Genomic DNA, 27,486 nt, shown 5'->3' with positions numbered 1-27,486 from the left:
CAATGTACAATTGTAGCGATAAAATATTATTGTGTAAGTAAACGTAAGAAAATGTATTGTGGAAGTAAACATTTCAATATTTTCAATATTTTCTTTTTTCTTTAAATAAAAAAAAAAAAAAAACATTTTCCGTGCTTGCGTGAAATATATGGATGCACGATGACATTTAATATTAAGTTAAAATATGACGTTAACAACTGAATCCAAATTAATGCAAAATCTGTACATATTTTACAACGACCACAAAAATAATTCACAGCTTGTAAAATTCCACGTTCATTATGATTACATACAAGATCGTATATTTTTTTTTTTTTTTTTTTTTTTTTTTTTTTTTTGACAATTGTTAAAAAAACTATGATTTTTAGACAATTAATATTTGTTTCATTATCGATACTTATTAGGCAATATATTAGAAATATACCATTATGATATCATTCATTGGATGAATTTTTTGTCTTTCGAGTGGGAATAAAAAATTCATAAACGAAAGTCATAAACTTTTTTATAAAGATACTTTTATTATTAATCACGGAATCACATTTTTATCTATAATTTAAAGCAAAAGAAGGATGAAAAAAAAAAATAAAAAATTAAAGCAAGTTACATTATTTAATTTTACAATGTAATAATAATATATGTCACGTTACTCTAAGATATAATTATACAACAATATTTATCTTAATTTTAAAATGGTTGAAACATCATGAATTTTATTTATTATTAAAATTTTCTTTTAATTTAAAATATTTCGTTATTGTTAAAAACATATAAAGATTTTCATGACTGTTAGCAGTTTTGGCTCATTTCTTTTTGGCGCAATCGATACTCTGTTGGAGTTAGCATGCCTCTGAAAAATAAATATATTTCTAAGTAGTAACAAAGCATATTAAACATTATATTATATTATGTGTTATTAATACTACGATTTAATTTTGTGTGAGTGCTTCTGTGTTTATGTACATATGCGCAAGTTATGTATAAGAGACTCAGTTATTCATATATATATATATATATATACATATATATATTGGCTATTCGATAGAATGTACAAAATTACTTTGATGTAGAAAAAGAAAGAAGCCAAGGATGTCGATACTTGAATACAATATACGAATTATTAAAATATGGAGAAATAAAGTTTCAAGTATAGAAAAATAATGTTACACAGCTATATGGTAAATTCAATATATATTCTCTTGATGCAAAACAATTGAATTTTAAATGTAATTTTTTTTTTCATTAATAACAATTTTCTATATTTACCTTAAAACTGTATCGAATGATACAAACACTCCTTTGTCACACATTCTTTGATATAAATGCCAGCATTCTTTCTCTTTTGGTGTTTGACAATACGATTCTGCCGGCAATTTTTTATTTTTTTCTACATTTCTGTCTAAAGTTAACGCAGACGGATTTGTAATAACCTATAAAAGGTAAAAAAATCTTTTTTTTTTGCTCGCAAAAGTAATTTACAGAGAATTTTCTTGTCAAATTATACCTTCTTCTTGTTATGTCACCATTTTTCTAGTCACTTTATTGCATAATGACATTACAGATGCGCTCATTAATTTACACGATTAACATGATTAATGTACATATGAATTTTCATATTTAATAATTAATTAGTCTTGTTGGAATTTTTAATGCAAAAAAATAGTTTTATAGCGATAGTAAGCTTTTTCGTATAATAAAATATTATTTAATTATGAGATTTTTTAATTTTCATAATTGTTATTTCATTCTTTATGATAAAGCATGTTTTTATGTTACTTTATGTAAGGTTTGAAAGTGTCGTTCGTACTATACCATTTTACTACCAATAACTTTCATTGTTTTATTGACAAAATAAACGTACCTTCAAAGGATTGCTTTCTTGTAGAAGAAGAGATGCTCGTGAAATCATTTGTGGCATTCGCATTTCCGCTTGTAAGTACGGCTGATTTGTATCCGATAACTGCTTCTCAGTATTACTGTAAAATTAGGGAAACATTGTTTTTAGAAAGGAAAATAAAATCACGCTATCGTCCATCAGTTGAATTGCAATTGAACCAAAATCTACAGTAATCATCATCCATTTGAATATTCATAAATTTTTTTTCCATCGACGAATCTATAGTTACAAGTTTAGCGCGACAAAAATGGCGAATATAATTTACGACTCAATTATAAATATATCAAATGCTTATGTAATTAGGTTCGTAAACCTACCAACGACTAATAAGACATTAGCCGACTAATAAAGCTAATAAAACTCGCAACAAATTTTATTTACTTTTTAATTTAGAATATTATATAGCAGGGAAATCGAAATGTGTTGTAATCGAAATATTGATTGTAGCATAACAACGGAAAAATTACTTTTTAATTATTATTAAGTTACTAAAATTTATAAATTTCATTTAAATTAAGAAATTTAATTATTACTTGAATTTCATTCTAATGTAATTCAATTACGTTATTATTACTTTAAAACATGATTTATAATAGATAAAAATTTAATATAAAGAATGTTTAGAGCATTATCACTCATTACATAAAAATTAATTTTATTCAACTTCATTTATAATAATCTAACTGTTGAAATTATAATGCATTATTTGTAAAATTTTATTTAAATGAAATTCGAGTATTCATATTTTTTTTTTTTTTTTTTTTTTTTTTTTTTTTTTTTTTTTTTTATCAATAATATATGCATAATACAAATTATGAATTATGCTATTTATAGTACATAATTTTCGTTTTATAAAAGAACTATCGAATGTATTACCTATTAACTAATTTTGCCATTGACTTGCTTTGATATGCTTGAAGTAGCTTAATAAAACAAATATCGATTTATCCAAAATGATTGATACTTTTTCCAAAGTACATGTACAAGTTTTATGTACACGGTCAAATTTATTAGAATTCTTTGAAAAAAATAGAAGATATAAAAAAATAAATGAAAAAGATATAATTGAAATCAAAATGTCGACACGTGTTGATTAATGTCAACGTCATAAAATGACGCATAGTCCATTAAAATTATTTTAAATTATGCTTCGCGTATTTATATTTTGTTTTTATTTTATAAAATCGGAAGTAACGCCCACGTATATCTTATTATATGTGTATAATTAAAAGTAAATCATGTGGATAGTGATGAAAGCTGGTAAATAATGTCGGCCAGTGAAAATAAGTAAAAAGAATGCATAATACGCATAATCCTCATATCGTACAAGATTATGGTCGATAAATTCTTCACGTTAAAATTTTTTTTAAGTAAACGCGAGATTGATAAAATATTACATCATATGCATGTAAAATATTCTTATTCTGAAGATTTTTATTACATAACGGAAAAAGGACCAAGATTAAAATTATTCAAAAATATATTAATGCACATATGTAGCTTATTTATATTTTACTATTTTCATAATATAATGTATAATATAGTATTTAAAATTATAAAATTCCATCTGAAAAATAAATTACAGTTTTTCAAAATAGAAAATCTTATTTGCATACTTTTTATCAGATTTAAAAAATTTCTTTCTTAAAATAATGAACATTTTATTAATTCTAATCATTATCATAATTCGTAGTAAATGAAGATTTTTTAGTATGAAAATTATACGAAAGATAAAGTTTTGTAGTTTAATGTCGATGTATAACGATCGTTACTATATTTTATTTTTATGATAAAAAATTCAAAAAATTCGTCACATTATTTAATCATTTTCAAAATATTTTTCAATACGTTTTCAATACAAATCATATGTATGTTAAGGGTGGATTAGCTTTTGTACGATGTCCGTTAATTATTGAGCTGAGCAATAGACATTTTCTCCGTCAAGAAAATTCCTTTGCTTATTCTTATAATCCATTCTTATAATTATACTTAAAAATGCTACAAATAGCATTTGGAATGATTTCGAAGAAAAAAAAAGAAGAAATAATGTAGGGTTAGACGCAGCTAATGTAGTAATGTAGTAATGTAATGTAGTAATAATCAATGTGTGAAGTAATTTGAAGCTAATAATTAATCTTCTAAATTCGTTTTGAATGTTTGAATAAATTTCCTTATATACGTAGTCGACAGTAAGAATGTATCGCTTCTTAGATACTTGCCAGATTTTTTTTTTTGCATCAAGAGACTTGTTTTTCTCGATTGTCATTGTAACTACTTAGTTTATGAATTCCTTTCAACATATGTAATCGGCTATTCAACTAGAGTTTTTTCTTAAAATGTCGCTGGCCTCTAGTGGGCTCAAGATCTACTATTAATTATTAACCATTGCATGTTCATTATCCGCATCCCGAATTATCCATTGTACGTCTCATACTTTTTCAACAAAGTTGTCAAAATGAAGTAAGCAGTGACGGAAATGTGATTGGATGGATATAAAAAAAAAAAAAAAAAAAAAGAAGCGTAGATATCTATTGTCATTGCTACGTTTTTACGTAAACGCCGTGTGAACAGTGCAGGTAAAGAATGTCCCTAAAATGTCACGTCGCATTGACGGAAAGTTACATTGTCAATATAGGAGGACGTTAATATGTAATTCAGTTGAAACGCAAACAAAGTGCATGCGAGCGGGAACGCACACAAACGAGGTAATTTGTTTTAAAGTAGAACATACGAACTAATTTATATAATTATAATAATCAATGACTTAGAAGGCGCTAAAGTAAAAATTCGGCAAAAAAAAAAAAAAAACGTCGTTTAGCAAAGCCGTGCGTGGAACAATAAAAAAGATATTAATCAAGATTGAAATCACCAAAATATTAAAATATTCACACTGGTTGCCGATAGCTTTACATTAGCAACAAATATTTCATGACAAAGAGTTATTAAAACTGAGACAAAGAGTTGCTAAGCGAACATGAATATCACGAGAGTAGCACCAACGATCGTCTGAAGATTATTTCAGTCGTTTCGTATGACCAAGCGACAATATCCCAACGAAGAGCCCCTTTTGCCGTTTAATTGTAATTTGTTTAGAGCTTAGTGTTGTGTACGTACGAGCCAATGTGCGATTTTCATGTTCGGTTACATGCACGTTACAGCATTATTGCGTTTCTTTAAAATACACTTTCGTTTAGCTCGAATTCTATAGTCTTTATCTTAACTTCTGGTACATTATATCTTGTATATAACGTGACTGAAACCGAGCCATGATTAATAACGCAAACTAGCAATCTAAGCTTTGGATACAAAGTTTTTGGCAAAATAAGTCTCGTTATCTCTCGCTTTTGTAATTAAGTATTATTACAATCGATATTATTTTAACTATTTTACTCTCTTCGTCAAGACAACAGATATATCTACGAAAATTAAACACTAAAAGCAAATAAATTGAATCATTAATCGATTTAATAGAATACAATATGATAAATTTACAAAATATATAATATCCATCAAATATTTGATAATAAAATTTGCCCAGACGTCGCATGGAAAAGCCATTATTCAAATTTTTTGTTAACATTTTACTTGCTGTATATTGCTTATAAGTACTTCATTACATTCTGTGATTTGCCTACAAAAATAATCGTCAAATTACATCTAATTACACAAATCAGAAATTTTATTGCTTTATAAACCGTAGACAATTGAGCCTCTTTATTTACTACATAAAAATTAAAATCAAATAAGAAGGAATAAAATGCACGTCTCTTATCATTAAAATATTTTTTTTTAAACGTATGCATTTTTTATATTACGTTTCCTTTACAATAATTAATCGATAGTTATATTTTTTCTCTACGATCAGGAATTAACCCATAATTTTCATATTTTTTAACATTATTTTTCATTCAAATGACATGTACTTCAAGGCAATCTGTACTTTTTATTCATTTCTAAAGTAAATTAATTTCGTTAATTAAAATTATAGTGAATTGTCGTATATTAAAATAGACACAAAAGATAAAAAGAAATATTGTAACATTGTGATATAATAACGGCACTTATATTCATATATTATACACAAAATACACGAAAAATAAATTATTATATAAATACTCATCTTAGTGTAAAATATTACAAATAATATTATAAAATATCCGATACAAAAAAGAAGCTATAAATTAATATTCGAAGATATTCGAAACAACCATGTACCATTATGTATCTCTAAATTATAAAATAATTAAAATATTATAAATCCAATTTCGAAAGAAAAATCTCTAATTTTTCTTTTAATTACAAATACATTTGACTCGAAGCAAATCATATATATATTCTACAATCTATAAGAGCTCTGAATGTGAAAAGATAATTATGAATAATGTCTTATAATTTGCAGCTTAAGGATATTAAAGTTGAAAGAAAAAATGATAGTAAAGACAAGTAGGTGTGAGTGACGTCTCATCTATTAAACCCCAGCAAGTAAGTTAGCGAAAGTAGACGTTCAAAACAATAGAAAATTAATTGTCAACTAACTTGGATTTTGGGGCGGCGACCGCGCTACGACACCTCAGCAGCTTCCGCTTTTTATCACTAATGTCAACGATGGGCACCGCGAGACAGCGTTTCTCCCGATCAGTAAGGGTGACCTCGGCCGGGCCGAGAATCCTCTCTACGTGAAACGGCACCAGCGTCGCTGTCCTCCAGGGCGTTGGCAGTGGTGATATCGTGTGTGACGTAGGACCGACCACGGTTGCGTTTCCAATAACGTTCGACTTGCTCAGTGTAATGAAACGTCTCCGCAAGGATGTCCTCGTGTCTTCGCGAACAGCGGCATCCGCCTGCAGAGCCGAGTCGTCGCGATCGGTCGAACTGAGTCGAGAGGTCAATAGGGGACATCAAGACTTAATGATAATTCAAGTTTGCTTGATTACTAGGGACATGACTTTTTGTTCAAATTGCTGGGTATAACAGCGAGTTTCGATAGAATTTGAAATTTAAGCATACGATAATACTTTTTCAGTATTAGCCAATAGCTAGCCAATATATTATCAAAATCAAATATTTTGTAAGACTCATTTCATTAAATTTGATTCTTTCCAAGTGAAATCTTTCCAAGCATCCATATATATATATATGTATATATATATATATGTAAATGTATATGTATATATATATATATATATAGCAATTAAATCTTAACTTACGTAGGCAAAATCAAACAAATTTCATGTTGGAATTAAATTTAATTATTGTAAATTTGGAATTATAAAATAAAGTATTTACCCTCTTAATTGATTAAAGGAGCTTTATGCAAAATTTCGTTTATTGAACTGAAGAGAGGTTTGTTAAATATAAAGAAAAATAATAAAATAGCTAAATACTATTGTTACGGTTATATTGATTAAAAGAATGTTTAAAAAATAGTAATAAAAAATAATTTTATTGAATTTTTAATAATTCTACAGTTCAAAAACATTTCGTTCTAACGTTCGTATATGCATATTTCATGTCGTTTGACTGATAAAGTAAAATATTTGGAAAAAATTGATTCTAATATATTATTATTGATTTCTTATATTTAAAAGTTCTTGAGTTTTTAGGACAAATCGCGTGTTCCAGTAGTATACACAATGAATTGTATCTTCCAAGGTCACATGATAATTTTTGAAAATAATTTTTAACATAAAATTAATACTCTAGTTAGAATATATAAAAATTTATATAAATAAATACCGTTAAATTATAACGTGGGCTATTAAAAATAATAATTTGTCGTAGTTGTTTTCTTTATGAAAAGAAAAATATAATGAACAAAAAATTAATGAAATAATAAAGTAAACCCTGCAATCTGTCTTCTTACCTGCATGGTATGTTTGTAGAATTTATGTTTGCATATTCAAATTAATTATATAGAACATTAGTAGTAAGAAAATATTTGTTTTATAAATTTATTATTCTAAAAGTAGTTATTAATAACGCTTTTTAATTTAAAGTACATTTTTATTGTAAATTGGATATTAATTCGTAATTAATTAAAATTGACAAAAGAAAATTAGTCATTAGATAGATATTAGATCTAACTAAATCTTTTTGTAAATAACTTTTTGAAGAATATTAAGGTTTTCTATTTTCACTTTTAAATTTTTATAATAAAGACAAAACTTAATTTTGTTTGTATAAAAACTTTAAACGATTTACAACTACTGTAAGTTTTCTATATTTATACATTAACATATATTGAATATACAATATATATATATATATATATATATATATATATGCATATAATATATATTTGCACATTAATATATTACACATACGCGCATAACACACACAAAGACAGACAGACAGACAAACAGACGGATATACAGCATACGCACGCGCACACACACACGCTCTTACACAAAAGATAAATTGCAGAATAGTATAGAATCATAAAAGTTCCAAAATATCTATATGAAGCAAAATGATTATATAATTAATAAATTATTAATTAAACGTTGAGTTTTATAAATGTATTTAAAACTTTAAAAAAAAAAAAAAACGATTTTATTGTCCTTTTATACTTACTGCATTATTGTTTCGTACAATATATTTGATATTCAAAGACAAGTAATTGAATCATATTGTTTCAATCTTAATGATAATATATTAAGAGATATTATATTGCTTTTGTATTTTCTTAGTTTGTAGTTTGTCATTAAGAAAATTAATAATCTATCTCAAATTTAATATAAATTTATTTATATAATAATGAATATTTAATGCAATTAATTATTCTTTATACTTTTTACACAAGTTTTTATTAAAAATTACATATTTTATTATTTTCTATATATAATTAATGGAGTTATGAGGGAAAAATTTATATAATAAATTTAATAGTAATATTTAATACTAATTCATAGAATAATTTATCTATTATAAAAGCTGATATATTTGCATGTGCAACAGGCACCTTAATTAAAATAATTATAAATGCATCTTATAATTACAACTATAGCGATATAATAATAATTTATCTATTTATTTCTTGTAATAATTGTTGATACAGATATACTCGTGTAGTATTTCAGTTGTAATGATTTTAATGGTTAAAATTTCTCTTACGCAATATGATAAATAAATAGATAATGGCTTAAGAAAATAATGAGTAAAAAGAGAGAGAGAGAGAGAGAGAGAGAGAGAGAGGGGGGGGGGAGAAAATTCAAACAATTGTATATCACTTTTATGCATTCTGTCACTTTATCTTAATGGTAGCATTCGAATTTCCACCTCATAAATAAGAAGAAAAAAAAAAGGAACACGTGAAAGTTCATGATACCGAATGATGGTACATCCTTGACCGTTTTCTTGTACAATTAATATTGTAACCCGAGCTCTACCATAATCACCGAAGACACGAAAGAAATGATTGATTAGAATAATAATAGGGAATTGTTCAGCGTTCCGTTCCATTTCCTTATTTACCACAATAATTCGCATTGAATTATATTTACACGTGATAGATAATGTCCTAGTCGCTAAAAAGTTTTGCTTAAAAGTAGGCCAGTTGATGTAAGGAATACAATAACGAGCTTGTCGAGATTAATTTTCGACTTCTAATGATTTCGGGTTATGAAGTTGCATTTCAAGTCTCGTCGTAAAATATATAAACGATTAAATATTGATTTTTAGTAACAACAAATAAATGTGATTTAATAAGAAATAAAAGTAAAAAAATAAAAAAAATACATAATTGTTGTAAATGAGATATGATTAAAAAAAAGAAAAAAAAAAAGACCATTAAATTACAGTGACATTTTGTAAATCGTATTAAAACAATGAAAATCTAATAAATAAATATTAGATAAACTTACACGGAGCTTCTATTATAAACACTTAAATTAGAAAATATTTTTGTAAAATTTATTTATATATTTATATATATATATATATATATATATATATAGAGAGAGAGAGAGAGAGAGAGAGAGAGAGATATGCGCGATCCAGTAATAAATAAATTAATGTATCTATACAATATTAATATTCGACATAATTATAGTAAAATTAATTAAAATTAGAATACCTTGCAATGATAGAAAAATTGAAACGTGTAAAATTAATATTATAAAGTATTTATTTGAAGATAAAAAAAAGAGAGATAAAGTCATCAATAAACGTTATGTTTTATGTCTAGTAAATGAAATGTATCGAGAATAAACTTGTTATTTTAAAAATTGTATTAATTGACAATAGTCAAGTAGGCAATTATACTGACGTGTTGACAAAAACTTCATAATCATTTTGCTTTAACTTAGTTAGCAGTTCGTGTTTACTTATGTAGTAAAGTGACTAAAATTTTGTAAAGAACATGTGAATAAAAATATTTCAATTTGTGCAGTTCACGCTTGCCTGGAATCTGCAAAAGCTTGCATGTCGCATTCTGAATAATTAGTTTAGCCAATTATATATTCAGACTTTCTTCGCATTAACAACGTGCAAAAATGCCAATTCGTACACTTGACCTTTGCGTTCGTTAAAAAATACGAGACCTCTTCGTTTCACGAACTTTCTCGTCATTTATTTTATTTTATTTATTTATTTATTTATTTATTTATTTATTTTTGTCACCTACTATCCATTATTTATGAATAATTGTATATATTAAAATCGTACAATTTTCTATCAAAACTGCATTGAATGCCAAATTGATGCGATTCTTCAAATCTATTGGTAGGACTTTTATTTTATACAAAAATATATGCTATTATTAATTAAGCAATATGGGATTGTCAATATAAGATTATAAAGATTGTGAAAATTTTTATAGAGTTTGAAAGTGACGGTAGATTACAAAGATAATCTATAAAATATACTAAAGAAACAATTTTCTTTTAAAAAGACGCTTACATTAAGGAATTGCAATTTCAAGCGTATAAGTTGCCAAATATCCCCATTGTAAGGTATTTTGAATGCTTCATTAGTATTGTCTTATTGATTTAGGTGTATTAATCTCCTATCTGTGCTACAATGTTGTAAGCTTACATATACACATAAATCAAGTATTTCCACCTATCGGAGCTTTCGGAAGAAAAATGTGAGCTGATTTCGGTTACTATTGAAAACAATAGTCACTCAAGTTAGGTATCGATTTGTTTTCCTAACCATTGAAGGTCTTTTGTCAACCTGTTATTCGTCGTAGCTGAAAGTTATTAATTTTGTGTTCTTCTTAAAACGGTTCGTTTAATGAAACGAAGCAATTTTTGATTTGTTACATTTCACGCAAACTGATATTTTCAAATTGGAATAAGTCGAATACAATTAACAAGTCTGTTCAATTTTGTATAAATCTTAATAGAACGTTAAAATTCAAAAATTATAAGCTTGCGAATCCTTAAAAGAAGTATTATAAAACGTTAATAATGAGAGATGTAGCTCAATAGTTTCGATTCTACTTGGGAATTCAATTAAATTTTCAATAAATTTTTAACGAAAAATTGTACGGTATTATTCAAATATATATATATATATATATATATATATATATATATACACATACGCGCGCGCACACACGCACGCAAACATATATATCAATATAATGGCACCGAGCCAACTGATTGAGATAAAATTTCTTTATTGGAGAATCGTGCGATTATTAAATGCATAAAGCTCCCAGCAAAGCTCATTGAAATTGATTTGTTGACTGCGCATTCCGAATACCATAAAATCCCATAAAAATTCCAATTAATTAATCGTGATTTATTGATGAGCCCAAACCCGACTGTATTAAATGTATTATTACAAAAAATTCGCGTGAATTATTGACGACTGACCTTGATCTTCCATAAATACGGATATTCTGTGAGATGAGAAAAAAAATGTTCTCTTATCGTCAATACGCATGTAGTAATGGCAATGCAATTTATACCTGATTTGAAAGGCTTCCTGATAGCAGTGGAGAGCCCATTGGAAGACTTGATAATGGGCGTGGTAGGCAGTTTGTTCCTCAATTCGCATATTAATTTATCATCCCTTGATGATATCTCATCCATTTCGCTATCGCTGTCTGCCGAGCTAACGAGCGACACCATCGTCACCACGTCCGTGTTCCTTGGCGCGAGCCTACTTTTACCAGTCTTCTTGACATTCCTCGCTTTACCTCGAGCATTGTCTAACACCGTTTCATCCTCCTCCCCGTCCTTGGAGTAAGCCACGCTCGGGCCGCGTCTTTTATTAGTCTTTGTACGTCTTTTAACGGCCGGCGCTGATTTTATCGGTCGATTCGTGTCAAGGATCGGACCCTTGACAGCCGATTGACTCTGCTCGTTCGCGGCCGTTATCCATCCTTCGGGCTCGGCGTTGCTCATAGACAGTGGCATGCCCGGTCCTTCTACGACGACGTCAACTCGAGTGCGCTGCCGCGGTGGGGCTGAGCTGGTCCGACGAAATCTCGTTGACTCCTCGTGTCTCCTATCGTTACGACCGCCTACTCGCGAACTCGATGACTTTTCGATTATTCGACTAGCGAACGCCTTGTTCAAGCCACTCTGATAATTCGCACGCTTCATTCGAGCTTGCGAGTAATCCGCCTCTTTAGACAACTTTGGCAATAATTTATAATAATCGGCCTCTTCCTTCACGCCCCTATGTACGCTCAACGTATTCGCATTATCCATCGCCCTTGGTATATTCCAATTATGGCAGTTTATGTTTATAGATGACTTTTTCTCTGTGCTTGCATTTTTCTTTACATCATCGTCCCCCCTTCCTTCGACCCTCTCCTTAATATCGTCTGCTTTAGCGACATTATATACGATAGGTGATTGGCTCTCTGTGCTTATAGTCGTAACATTGTTACATGTGCTTGAGGGAAACCATTTTTGAAAATCAGGCCCTTCGTTGCTTTTACCGTCCGATTTCTTATCTTTGGCATTATTCGTTTCGTTAATTAATTTTACGTTCTGCGCGTGATCACCGTCCGTGCGCTGGTCCGACTTCTTGTGGAGTTTCGAGGTCGACCGGACCGTCGGATTAGTCTCGGTCGACATCACCGAGTCGCATCTGTCCTCCACGGTGTTGTGCGCAAGAAAGATGTCGATATTTGACTTGTTCACCTCTCTTTGTCTCCAGGCTTCTCTCAATCTTTCCGCTAATTCTTGCCTCGAATAAAGTATCGTCGCTCTATCTCTCAAGGGGCATCTCCCCGCGACGCTTTTATTGTCTCGGCCGTTCGTCGATCGAGTCAACTTTCCCGTTGGAATTTGTCGCGCTACGATCTCAACTCCTCCATCGTTTTTTGGTTTAAGGGTTTGCTCGCTCCAGGCCACTCGAACTCTTGGTCGGTCGAGCGTAGGTGATTGACGATTGCTAGATGTGCCGGGGCATCTGTTGCGATAGCCAACCGAGTTTGTCGAGTATATCCGTGGATTATTTTCATCTTCCGTTGATCTCTGACGACGAATCTGCTGTTGATGACGAGGTGGTTGCGGTAACGAGTGCTGCCGTACTGGACCAACCGGGCGTCTGGATGCGGCGTTATTATTGTTCATCGTGTATTTCGCTGTATGAGTCGATATTTCGGCTTTCATTCCTACGGCACAGTTAACCACAATAATTAAGCATCAAAATTTTTAATTGTTAAATCCCACTGATATTGTATTATTAATGAAAATTATTTTTCCTTCGATTTGTATATTCGAAAGTAGTAATTAATTATATAAGCCAAATGCTATCATTATCGAGCCTTGTCACATTATAATATAAATTATTATGAATTAAATATATAACAATTCAATAGAAATATTTCTTTCGTCGTAGTTTGTGCTAAAATATAATTATAAAAAATCAAAGGAAAAAAATTGTAATAAATAACAATTGAAGAAGAAATGCTGGGATATTATGTGAAACGAAATATGGGTTGTAAGTTAAAGTATGCAAATTATTTTTGGCAGTTATACATTTTCAATATGTATATATATATATATATATATATATATATTACATATCTGTTTATTTATAAATAGTCATTTATTTTTCATAGAAATTTAATCGAATTCCTCGCAACAGTATTATTTCACACTATAATTGTATGTACATTGTTGTTTTTAATGTAACAGCCACGAGTGTTGTCGATAAAAAATTTCTTCTTTGCATTTACATTTTTCATTGTAAGACAATGGATAATCTTAATAAAGCTGTCATAATAAATTTATTGTAGATTTTTAAATATCTATATCTCAACTAACAGCATAGACTAATAAAAATTATGTAAATAAGCGAATTATAAGATATTAAATTCAGAATCAATGTTACTACTAACTTTTAAGTATAGTCAATACGTCAAGTTATACAGTGCTTCAATTATATTTCTTCGACATTTTAATAATAAATTTTTTAATTTTTATAACAATTAACATTACTACTTTTACATATTAATTGCATTAGGTGTTTAGATTATCATATTAAATAAAAGTAATTGAATTCACTTTTAGTGGATCACGGAGCGATAATACGTGAAAATTTTCGATATACTCTAGTAATGGAAAAGATTCTTACAAGATTATGGATTCCTTAATTTGACTGACAATAAATCCGATGTCATTCGGATACATATTTTGGCAGGTTTATGAAAAATTATCAATAGTGCACTTATCGTTAAGTGAGCGTTTTAATATGCAAAATAAACTAGCAACTTTAAGTTAAAAAATGTTTTATTTTAATCAATAAATAATTGATAAAAAATCAATATTGCTGGCAATACGTATAAATATTATTAATTAATATATCGGAATATTAAAGTAAAATTATAATATGTCCTTGGTACTGTAACGGAATAAAAGGGACAATTAAAACGAGGATAAGGCCTGGAAAGGAAATTTACATGTACATAAATACAATCGGGAATGCTTTCAAAGTTTGATTGAAATTGATCTGAGACGAGAACAGAAACTTAATATCGTACATCAATGATTTATTCAGTAGATGAGAAAACTATTTTGTTAAAGTATTTGATGTGGATGCGTATCGGCTCAAAATCGAATATGACGTAATCCACGGCACAATATTTTTTGTAAACTAATAATTAGAGTAATGAAATATAAATAAGAACCACTGATTTTCGAAATTGCATACATATTTTACTCGTTATAACGAATAGATTTTTTTACTAGTTGATAACTAGCGATAGACCAAAAAAAAAAAAAAAAAAAAAAAAAAAAAAAAAAAATGGAATTTAATAATTTATATGTAGAATAGAAGGAAATGTGAATGCATTCAATTGATTTTGATGTATTTTAAAGTTTTATGTAATATCAAAATGATAATGACTGAATCATAATGAATCATTCTTTTCCTAATATTATTACGATTAATAATCTTCTACTTCTTGTTGAAGAAGTATTCTACCTGAAAATATTGTTTTTAATAAATTACTAACTACTTTTGTATGTGGATGCTTTATCTTTTTCTTTTTTTTTTCTCGCTTCTCCTCGATATATAAGTGAAATAACGCAGTTACGCGATCCATGAAATCCGTACTCCATTATGACACGACAAGACCGAATCTTACACGTATACTTACACACATTTCATCAATGCACTTGTACGGGCAATGATTGAGCAAAAGGTGTTTTTCACAAGACCGGAATTACTCGCGGTTACTTATGCACCGATTGGAAATATATATATATAGTATATAATAAAATATAATTACAAAGACCGATTTCAAGTTATCGAGGAGAATGTTTAAAATTCATTCATAAAGTGATTACTTGCCAAGTTAACAGACATTACGTGGCTATGTCTAATCGTCAATTAGATTCTCATCGCAGTGCATGAGCAGAGCACGCTGCACAAGTGTGCGGGAGTTAGTTACTACGATAGGTAACTACGTGTGTCTAACTAACGGTCGTTCAACTTCAATCAAATTGCATTACGTACATGCGCGACTAATTGGTTGTAAATTTCAAATACAGAGGAAAATGTGTAGAAATATAAAAATGAAAAACGTTCGATTATCTCGATTAGTTTAAGGAAATAGCGCACACCAAGGCAAGAATACTTTAATTACGATCGTATTTCTTCAAAATATAATGAATTAAGGGCTCGCCGTACATAATACACTTACGTAAATAAATTATGGATGGCAATGCTAATATTAGTAACAATCTGAATGATCGTGATTGGAACAACAACGGGGCTGGGAGGGGCGGGGGGGGGATCATGCGAATAATTGGAATTACATTCGAAATGCGATAAGAAAGCACCAACGTTTCGCGAATGTAAATTAATAATTATAAATTGCACGAAGCGAGTAGCGATTGTTTGTTATTAGAGGCAATGAACGGAAGCTCAACTGTTATGCGAACTCAACTGTACCGGGAATGTTCTAATCGAAAATCTCATGGCGGCGGACGAATGGGCCCACCGTATCATTGCACCGCAGCACTCCTTCGGCTGTATAAGCAAGTCCCCCAGGCCTGGGAAGTATGTGTTGCTCGTCCTCGGCGATGGGAGGGACGACGTCGTCGTAAGATTTTCCGTTTGAACGGTGACGGCGCGAGGAGTTCGACGGCTCGACTGCTTAAATAAAGAGGGAAAAAAGCCGAAGGTTGGCCATTTAACGATCGGCCGTGATGGGGCTGAGGGGCCGGAGGTCGATTATTGGGGTTCACTACTCATATCGGCGGATTGGGGGAGGCATCGCGCGAACCCCGATGTTTCACTCACTCGCGGGCGCTGACTCACGCCGACTGATTTCCCTTCGCAACTTTGCCGACTCGACCCTATCGTCCTACCCCCTCCCCGATCCCGTTCCCGCCGCCACTGTTGTAGCCCCGTGGCCCCTTCTCTAACCCAATGACGCCCCCATCCCGCCTATCTTCTTTCACCCTTCCTTTTTGTTTGTTTAATTGCGGTGCTTGTGCTTTGCACCTGGGCACGAGCTTCGGCTCTTTTTTGCCAATTGCAAGCTTAGGTTTATACGTAAGGCGCGGTGGATCGTGGTGGAAATAATAGAAAAAAAATATTTTTGTACTATACGATGACAATTAGAAATAATTGCAAATAATAATGGCAAATTAACGGCAATATTTCTTATAATCATTTTTCTTATTTGCATTTTTTTTTATTTTTTTATTTTTTTATTTTTTTTTTTTTTTTTTTTCCAATTTTTCTCTACCCTATTTCATTTAAGCATATTCAAGTTACACTTCTTAAAAATCAAGAATACATTTACAATCCGATTGGTGCGTCCTTTCCATCTCTCCATGTACGTTCACCTTTAATTCAATTCAATTAAATAGAGAGACTTATAAGTACATTGTTTTTAATATCCGATAAACGTGGAAAAGTATTTATGATCGAATATATTAATTATGCCAATATTGTTTTTGTTATATTAATTTACCTTAATATATGTTAAACGCGTTTAAATCAAATGTCTATTTTCCGTAAATTTAACGATGGTGGTAGTTCAGTAATACTTATAATGTATAATGAAAATTCTTATTTCAATTATATTATTATTGTTTGTATAATTCAATTATTTTACACTGAGCACAGTTTCATTTGATATTTATGTTTGTATTTAAAAATACATGTCTTCGTGTTAAAAGTAATATAAAATTATAACAAGAATTATTAATATTTGCGAATACTATTCTTCGCGATTTATTAAAAGTAATTTATTAAACAGAATTCAGTACAATACAATCAAGGCAACTATTTGAATATTTATGTTTTTTCTTCGTGCACTTTAATGTTAAAGAATTAAAATTGCAGCGTATTATATGAATTATTGTTATTTTTTCTTTCTCCACTTGGTCTTTCTGAAATCCATTCGAACGATCCTCTTCGTCGTTTTCCTATACATCTTATTTTTCACCTTACAATTCCCTTCCATCCCTTCGATTCCTTACCACCGTCCTCCTCTCAATATAAAGCAATGAAGACACTGAAAGAAGACTCTCACGTGCTTCCGCCTCACTTGGCGCTGTTTATTGCCTAAAAGTATGCTTCTTGCTCTTTCCACGGCAGTCACCTGTTTTATTGATCAAGACTTTGCCTATCATCTGACAGCTTGTTGTCCGCAGTTACCATGGCATCCTGACCCCGGGCCAATCAGTCAAATCACACTTCATCGCCACGGATCTCACTCCTTCGCTCCCTCATTCCCTCTTTGTATTGTTTCTTCAGCTGTTTTATGATTTCTCATTGGCGCCAGTATGAACTTACAACACCATTGCCTATGACGCGTTACGATTATCGCAGATAATCACCCGATTACCGATTTACCGATAGACTACAATTATGCATTTACGAATTGAAAGAAATGCAAAATGCACTTCGTCGCTCTTACCGACCTACATTTCATTGCCGCGAAATTTCCTCAGCTTGAAATTCAATCGCCCAACTAATTCCTTAGAATATTCCTTTTAATCGCGTAATTATAATGAAAAATTTTGCTCGACATTTACTTTATCAGTGAAATTTTTACAGTGAAATTTTTTATACGTATTAATATAATTAATGGAACTATCATAAAATACTACGGTAATAATAATAAAATTTGATTAAATTAATCATATCGTAAATAATAGAATACATAAATGTATTATTAGCTTCGGATTCGTTTAGATAATTGTTATTTAATGAGGGTTTGAACAGGGGGTTTGATAATTTATTGCTCGCGTCCACAGTTAGCATCCACACTGATTAGCATCCGACTGATAAAGGAAAAAATGAACTGACTGCTCGATCGATCAGTCGTACGTATATATTATCTAGTAATCACAAAACGATCGGTAAAAAGTCCAGCATGATTGACGCCACATTTGATATGTGCGCCCAAAGGCACCCACTCCCACTATAAAAATTCACTGGCTCAATTTTATTGTGCGTAATTAGATTTAATGATTTAGTCGTCACAGGATCGAATGAATGGAGGATTCGTTCGACGTGCAACTTTGCAACTTTTAGCGACATAACACGACGTACGTACATGAAAATTATATTAAACAGAAAATAAAAATAAAAATAACTAATAACTAATAACTAATAACTAATAACTAATAACTAATAACTAATAAATTTGTAATAAAAATTAATTAGATCATTGGCAATTTTAAGCTTACTTTTTTCTTTTTCTTTTCATTTTACGTCCAACTGTCTAAACGTTACATTGAATTTTTTTATCCCTAATACTTGTACATGACAATCTTTCTTCGTTATGCGTTTGTCAGGTTTGCCTCCTTTTTATAGTCTGGCAGGTTAATACTTAGAGGCCACTTTCTCTCACAGCGCGAAAAGTTTAAATAGATAAGCTTTAGTTTATTATGAGATAATTTGATAATCCTTATTTTTCACAAATGTGCTTTAATAGCTCGCAATAAAATAAATAGCATTGTTATGAGTCATTTACTACCATTATTTTATAATAAATAAAGGACACGTGGAAGGCAGTGAATTTAGGGAATTAAAGGAAAATGGTTATACGTCGATACAATTGTATTTTTCTTTTTTTAAAAAAAAAAAAAAAAAAAAAAAAAAAAATCACTTGCTGATGACATTCGGCAAAATAACCCGACATTGAGACGTTGGAAAAATATTATATAATTTTAAGAAATGCAATCAAGCATAATTAACTTGGACACACACATATTAGATATTGATTTTCCTTGTTGTAGCAGTGATTCGAAAAAATTTTCGTAAATTTTTTCTTCCCATATTTGGCAAATCTGTGAAATTGACGTTAAGAAGAATTCGTTAAGAACAAATACAATTGGCACGCCGTGACGTTTTAAAAATAGTTTAGTACGACTACGATACTTTTACTAACTCACGGCACTTGATCTTAACAATAATTTCAATAGTAATAAAACAAGTGAAAAAGAGCAAACCTATTAGCGCGCTAAAGTTAATAATCATTGTTGGCAAATGGAGCGTACAATCTGCAATGTTAATGTTGATATATGCCGATGAAATAGTGGCGAAGGCACCAAACAAATAAACATAAACGAAATGTCAGTGTAGATTGAAAAATCGGCTTAATACGTCGGCCTCGACTCGATGGATCCAGTAATCTTATAAAAAGCTCGGAGAAGACGAGCAAGCGATTCTAATCGGCACGTGCATTGACCTCCTCGTGACCGTTACATATTGCAGTCAATTCGCCAAAGTTTCGGCAATCAAGAATTTGGCATGTACGATATGCTTACACTCTACTTTCGATTTCCCGCATTTAAGAAGCCCAAGCTTAGACACGTATGTTACCAGTGGCTGGCACTGTACCAGTTAATACGTTCTCGATTCCTATTCTTTTCTCCTACTCTGCCTTGTTAACAATCGTCCATATATATATATATATATATATATATATATATATATATATATATATATGTATGTATTATAAAAGTGCAAGGATGCGATACTTTATTATTATTATTTTTGTTGTTGTTATTTTATTTTTAATATAAACTACGTATTATAAACTACGTAAATATAAATAACGTAAAAAAAAAAAAAAAAATACAAGTCCATTTGTATGGAATCCAATCGTATATTAATTTAAGTAAATACAATGCTTATCGAAAAAAAAAACAAAAACAAAAAAAGAAAACAAACAAAAAAAAACACCCAAATGATTTATAATACTATGATGAGAATAATATAATTTACTATATTTATTATTCATATACATTGTACTGATATATTGGCTGATTACTTTATAAAGTAAACTATTCATGTTCAATTTGTCGAAGCATTGCTGATATCGCATGTTTTGAGAATTTATGAGTACATTCTAATCCTGCTAACTTATAAAAGAGCGAAAACGAAAGAATGGTACACCTTGAAAACTTTTACTAAAATATGTTCGATCTTTATTTAAAAAGTTCTGACATCTTTGTATCCATTGTATAAAAACACTTGAATATAATCACATATTTTAATCGATTGATATCAATTTACTTCATAATACAAAAGAACTATATATCAACTATAAAGTATTTAATTTAATTATTACCAACACTTATATTATCAATAATTTCAATACAATTATTAAAATTACTAAATAACATCGTTACCCGTATCCATAAGGCGTTATGAAAATACAAAAATATATGTGAATAAGTAGAATTTCAATAAGATATATATATATATGTCATTGATTGTCATTTATTAAAAAGACTTTAACATAAAATTAACCAAACATCTAGCAAATAATTGTTGAATAAAAAAAATACTTATAATAATAATAATAATAATAAAAAAAAAAAAAAAAAAAAAAAAAAAAAAAAAAACAAATAATGTTGGTACAGTTTTATTTATAAAAATGTAAATAAGAATTATTTTAAGCGTAAGAGACTGAATTAAATTCAAGCAAAAGTTGTAATTAATGAATACGTGGTAAATAGAGTTGGGGAATAAATTTATAATCAAATATTTGTTATAAGATTTTATTTATTTTTCTAAACTTTCGCGATTATCAAGGAAATATGATCTATGAATTAGAATTAATATATGTATTTTATATGCATTATGTATAAAAAATTTTTAATTGCATGTTCTATATATTTTCTGTCCATTAGATATCGGTGTAATTTATTATTAGGCACATTTTGAATAAATTCCAAAGTCAAAAATATAAAATATAAAATATCAATTTCATTAATCGATTTAGAATGTAAATTGATTATGCAAACCATATTAAATTTATGGTATTTCTAAAATTTTACTTTATCGTATATTTAAGTATTATATTATATTTATAACTTAAGAAATGTGATTTTTTTTTCTTTTAGAAAAGATTAAATCGTATGCACAATGTCCCAGAAATCGCCGAGGAATCAATTGGAAGCTGAAAATAAGATTACATTATTAAAAATATCCTTTAAACTAATCATTATTATTCTATATTTATAATTACTTCTTTATTAAGTACAGTCTCATTAAAATATTATTAAAATTCTAAAATATTATAATTAATGATATTTTATTAATTTATTTTTTATTGGGACAGTATTTATATGAGTTTTTTTTCTTTCTTTAAATAATTTTTATGACTTATTTATGCAATATTGACCTTAACTACTAATTGTTCTATACGATATAATAAATAATCATAAGTGTATAGAAGATACATTAGACGAATTACATGACTTCCTCACTAATAACAACAGTTTCCAAAATATTGGGAGTGAAAATATTTTGCACATTGCACTTTCGTATGGAGAAAAAAAATTATACGAGGTAATTAAAATATTCATATTATCTTATAATTTATGGACTTGTATAAAAAAAAATGTAATATATCAAAGAGTGAATTGTTGTTTATTCGTTACTTCATTTAAAACATAATATATTTCTCTTCGTTGAATAATAAATTTTTAATATTTCATTTATAAATGAAAGAAAATAAAAAAAAAAAATAAATAAATAAAAAATTCAAACCATTATAAAATTTGTGTTTGTATTGTTAATTAAATTTATTTCTAAAGAATATGTTTTATCTACAATTAATTTTTGCACGTAGATAATCAAAGCTATTAATGAAGATTTAGAAAACGTCGACTTTGAAGATGATAGAAATCCATGCAATATATTAGTGAAAATATTAAAATGTTGGAACATATGTTTAGATCGTATAAAATTGGAAGAAATACGCATAATCGAGATAAGATATTTCGTTGAAAGTTTCTTCGACGTTATTATTGCAACACTGAGTAATTGCAAAGCTTGGTAATACATTTTTTTTTTTAACTAATTTTCAATGCTTAAATCTAGAATATAAATCATTGAGAATAAATATTTTATAGGGCAAAAAATAATCAAGATAGATCTTCTGTGCTTTCAAGCTATTTAACATCTCTGTTCTGTCAGTGCACCGATGCATTAAATTTATTCTACGATTTTTTAGATTCAGTATATTCAAATACTTCATTTGACGAAGAGGAAGAAAAGGAAATGGCAATTTTATTGACAAGTATTTCAGAATTATATGTAAATAAAACGTTGGTCTCTCTCCTTTGTCTATCATATTTTAATATTATTTTTAGTATTGGACAATACGGCAAGAGTCGCGACATTACTCGCGGATACCGATTTAAAAACATTAATGGACGCGTGGAAACGATTTGGTAAATTGACCAGCAAATATTTCAATGAATTAAAAAACTGTTCACCCGACACCATAACGCATCATTTTAAAGGATTATCAAAGAGTATCGTTAGCGTTCTATCATATATTAATCAAGTTAGTCTTTCCAAAGCAAAAAATAATAAAATTTGCGCACAATTTTGAATATTTTATCGAATTAACGTTGATATGTTGGCTTTTTTTTTTTTTTTTTTTTTTTTTTTTTTTTTTGTTGTCTCTCTCCAAAGAAGCAAGCTAAATCCAGTGAGCGGCCTATAATTTGCTGCCGAATATTAATAAAGATTTTGGAAAAACTATGCGCTGTTTTTTCTGGTTACATTCCATATGATGTTATGAATGAAATTATAGTTATGATTATTAATGTATATATGTATGTTTTGCAATATTTCGATCTTTAGAATTCACGATCTCTCATCATTGTTCAATTTTTTTTATTTAAATGTGTACAGGTATACGGAACAGATTCTCAATATAAAAGGCTACAGTGCCGAATTTATTAAATTCATTAGGTCAAACTTTGAGTTTATCATCGAACCTTTTATAGACGTTGTTTTTCAAAATGATAGCTTTAAATCGGTAAGCTTTCGACGTTTGTGCCCCTCCATTTATCCCAATATCTCATTATTTAATTATATTAATATTGTTGCTAATATGTTTTCAGGCCTTATTTAACTATGAGAAAAATACGGATAAAAATATCATTGGTTATCATTTATTATTACTAGCAGTCGTAAAAAAAATATCTTCTTTACCTTATGCAAATCAGCGTGAATGGTGTAATAAGGAACAATGTATTATCGACGCATGTTTTCAAAATATTGATAAATGCAAGTAAAAAAATTACGTATTTATTTGCCTAGATTATGTAAATGTTGATAAATGTCTAATTTGTACTTTATGTTTATTAGTGACGACTGATATTTGTATGGGAGAATTGCAAATACAAGTATCTCAAGATGTTGCTCAAGGATCGTATACGGCAAATATTTACGAAGCTACGTTCCTTGGTATATGTGCACTCGTTTGCCAGACTAAAAACTCAGATTTTTCTCAACTTACAATATTATTATTAAGATATTTATTAAGCGGTAATTTTTTTAGTTCGTTACTCAGCTCGGATGTTTGGTGCTTTATTTGCAGGTATGTATTATACGAGTTATTTTTATTATAAATTACATTAATAAGAACAATTTCAATTCTTTGTCTTACATTCCGAATAAATTGCATTAATTTTTGCATTATAAAACAAATATATAAGTTATATTCTAAACATTAAATAAGTTTATACTCTTTACACACACACACACACACACACACACACACACACACACACACACACATATATATATATAATATTTTTGCTTGTGTTTTTATTATTTATATGTGGATTATTTATAAAAATGAATGACATAAATATAAAATATACATTGTGATTGGTTTTAATAATATTGAAATAAACAAAATGTTTAAATTAATTACCATTTGAAATTAAATATTCGTATATTTAATGTTTTATTATATTGGGAAATTTCAATTTTTTTTATTTTTAACATCAATATAAGATTATGTTAAAGTCGTCGAAATTGCATTTGAATTCTCTATTATTTTTAAGCATTGTATTTTGACATTTTAATAAGCTAAAATTTCTTATTTGTCATTATATAGATTAGGCTCACCCGAAGTCTGTTATAATCATTTCAAATATTTAATCCAAATCTACGAAATGCTTAAAGAACGAAAAAATAACCTTAACGTCGTTATACTCTGTAACTTGATTGGCCGACTATATAACTTTCTTTTGGACACCGATAAGATAGACTACATTAATGGCTTAAAAAACACGTGCGATCCTCACTCCTGGAGTCCAATAACACGAGTGATGGATGTACAGGAAAAGAAACAGCTACAAAGAAAGCTCGATGTTATTAGTGTGCATGATCGAATTGCAAAAGATTTGAGAAATTTAGAGGAACAGCCTTCGTTAAATAGTTTAGATTCACTAGTAAGTCAATGCTTTTGATTTAAACTAATTGATATATGAGAATTTGATAATGCCACGAGTATACACAGTATATTTCAATAAATTATGGAAAATATTTAATGATTCAACATTCGTTCGATTAAAAAAGAAAAAAAAATAAAAAAATAAAAAAAAAAAAAAAAAAAAAAAAAAAAAAAAAAAAATTAATATGAGAATCGTGCAATTGTCGATTATATTTATAAGTAGTTGAAAATATTATTCGTAGCTGTAAATTGATATAATTAATTATTACTAATAGTAATAATAACAATTTTTAAGAAGACTAGCAGTTACGCTTACATTTCGAATAATTTTATTGTGATTCTCGTTTAGATGAGAGATTTAGCAATTATTGAGACTGATGATGTGCCACAAGACGAAGAACTATGCGACATTTTCATTAAAATGTGGAATAAATTTGTTTATATTCTAAGTGATTGTGACGGTACGGTTTTACTTCTATTAGAGAAGTTTGGATCGTCGCTATTAAGAGTCATGCAGCCACGTGAGAAACAAGATAAATATATAACTTCGGTAAATATAAAACAATATATCGCTTATGTTGTAATATGGGTAGGTAGGTAAATCGGATTGTAATAATTAAATGACATTTTGTCTATTAAATGGTATAAATTGGAAAATACTTGGATCAACGTGACCACTAAAGCCACGCGACGAATTATAAATTTAACAATGCAAATCTTAAAAAACAAAATCAATCGTTGAAATTTCATACAGAAATAATTATCCCATTTATATTCGCACTTGACAATATTCTTATGCAATTACATTCAGGATAAAATCGCTGAAAGTAAGGTTATAAGATTGATGATTTGATGATCCGTGAGTGTGACATGTGCTCATATGAACAATGTTCATTATTACAAATTCTTATTACAAATTTTTGCCACACAGATACTCGAGTCAATGGCAATGATGTATCCTTACGCCTCGAGCGGTTTTCGCCTGGAATTTTGCCATTTCTTTACGAGATGCGCCGCAAGCTTCAGCGAGCCCCATAAAACCATCGTTGCTGATTTAATTTATCGTATGTTGAGCGACGAGGACTCGTCCGTGCAGCAACAATCTTTCATGGTTATTCACGAGCTGACACTCGTATGCCAGAGCATGGACGTCTTGTCGTCCGTGGCTTTAGCCGTGAAGAATGGTCGAGCCGACCTGTCCATGGCCTTATCCGAGTACATTGCTGGCAATGTACCTAAGAATCTTGATATGGATGATTTTTTTTTGAATTTATGCGCCTACTGGGCGGAAAATTCGAAGCACGTCTGTCGGAAGAGAAGCCAGACGAATCGCGAAAAGATCCCGAAGTTAAGCGAATCGATGGCCAGTTCATCGAATCAGTTGGAACATGTTGAGAAACAAGCGGACAGGGTTTGCGTTGATATGGAGCTGATGCTCAGGTTCAAAGAGAACATGAAAAAGGATACGAGGGATCGACTACGTCAATTATGCCTCAAGTTCCTCGACCAATGCGATTGAAAGTGATTGAACAAACGAGGTAACGACGGCGATTGTTATTATCGATTAATGTTGCACAATGAATGGCAAATGTTTATGACATACGAATGTAGACACGAGCTTACGTACGTACGAAACGCTTGTAACGCAGATTCGGCCATTTTATAATGTCAATCATTGTTATCGTAGTAATTTTGAAATTATTTAAAGCATGTTGTTGGCTCGGTTAATATTATTCACTTTGTCGCTTAACTATTTCAATTCATACTCAACACCTTACTTCATAGTCAACAAATATCTGTTATTGCGATGAAAACTTCATTAATTTTATTATGAAAATCATTGCAGAGATTAAGCGTTTAGATATTTTTTTAACATAAATACGTGAAAATCATCAAATTATACCTAAAAATTTAAATGTCTACTATCGTATAGATAAAAAATTATTTACATAGACAATTTCAGATTGCATTTTGTATGTAAATTGATTTGTACATTTGAAACATGTTATATGTAAAAAGAAAAAAAAAGAAAAAAAGTATTGATATGTATCATAAGCTCAGAAATTAAGAATAATATTTAAAATATCGTATATTAAAGATATCAATGTTATTATAAATCTAATGGATAGTCTAATAATGTAAAAAAAAAAAAAAAACACGACAAACTGTTAACAGTTAGACGATAAATATTTGATTTAACTAACCAATATCAAAGTATCCAATTTTTTTATGTTGTTTTCCTTATTTTAGGGTAAAACTAAACCCCATTTTCGTATTAATTATATGTATTTTCTCGCTAAAATATCTTAATTACCATGTTGCTTTAATGTTATCCAATATAATTTTATTTTAAGATGGAAATTTAATTTAAAGATAAGAAGCAAATTAAATATTAATATTATGATGATTTTTAAATATCTTAATGGCGCCTTGAAAAACATAA

General features: G+C 29.2%; 2 protein-coding genes across 2 annotated transcripts; one reads left to right on the top strand and one right to left on the bottom strand.

Moving 5' to 3' along the window:
• Nucleotides 1-732: 732 nt before the first annotated feature.
• Nucleotides 733-13,450, bottom strand: LOC105359945 (uncharacterized). The gene is made up of 7 exons (XM_011496716.1): nt 11,814-13,450; nt 11,719-11,744; nt 10,164-10,237; nt 6,434-6,769; nt 1,862-1,976; nt 1,267-1,430; nt 733-850 (listed from the first exon to the last, which is right to left on the bottom strand). Exons 1-7 carry the CDS (start codon nt 13,432-13,434, stop codon nt 790-792), a joined length of 2,397 nt encoding a protein of 798 aa, XP_011495018.1. The 5' UTR covers nt 13,435-13,450; the 3' UTR covers nt 733-789.
• Nucleotides 13,451-21,706: 8,256 nt separating this feature from the next.
• LOC105359944 (uncharacterized protein C1orf112) lies at nt 21,707-26,892 on the top strand. The gene is made up of 12 exons (XM_011496714.1): nt 21,707-21,739; nt 22,010-22,132; nt 22,416-22,621; nt 22,699-22,865; nt 22,939-23,135; nt 23,267-23,409; nt 23,489-23,615; nt 23,701-23,866; nt 23,948-24,179; nt 24,705-25,041; nt 25,393-25,593; nt 25,975-26,892. The coding sequence occupies exons 1-12, from the start codon at nt 21,707-21,709 to the stop codon at nt 26,560-26,562; spliced, it is 2,520 nt and encodes an 839-aa protein (XP_011495016.1). The 3' UTR covers nt 26,563-26,892.
• The last annotated feature ends 594 nt before the right edge of the window (nt 26,893-27,486 follow it).

The sequence above is a fragment of the Ceratosolen solmsi genome, unplaced genomic scaffold (assembly GCF_000503995.2).
Source record: "Ceratosolen solmsi marchali unplaced genomic scaffold, CerSol_1.0 scaffold29, whole genome shotgun sequence".
Lineage (NCBI taxonomy): Eukaryota > Metazoa > Arthropoda > Insecta > Hymenoptera > Agaonidae > Ceratosolen > Ceratosolen solmsi.
Note: the sequence above shows the minus strand (reverse complement) of the source record. Positions and strands in the feature narration are given on the sequence as shown.

Coding starts and splice junctions, on each gene's coding strand:
- LOC105359945 (XM_011496716.1), bottom strand. CDS start 13,434: ATGAACAATAATAACGCCGCATCCAGACGCCCGGTTGGTCCAGTACGG. Junction 10,238..11,718: donor CGTATTTATGGAAGATCAAG/GTCAGTCGTCAA, acceptor ACAAAATTTTAG/TCACTTTACTACATAAGTAA. Junction 851..1,266: donor TCATTCGATACAGTTTTAAG/GTAAATATAGAA, acceptor TTTATTTTTCAG/AGGCATGCTAACTCCAACAG.
- LOC105359944 (XM_011496714.1), top strand. CDS start 21,707: ATGTCCCAGAAATCGCCGAGGAATCAATTGGAA. Junction 22,866..22,938: donor AATGGCAATTTTATTGACAA/GTATTTCAGAAT, acceptor TATTATTTTTAG/TATTGGACAATACGGCAAGA. Junction 25,042..25,392: donor TAAATAGTTTAGATTCACTA/GTAAGTCAATGC, acceptor ATTCTCGTTTAG/ATGAGAGATTTAGCAATTAT.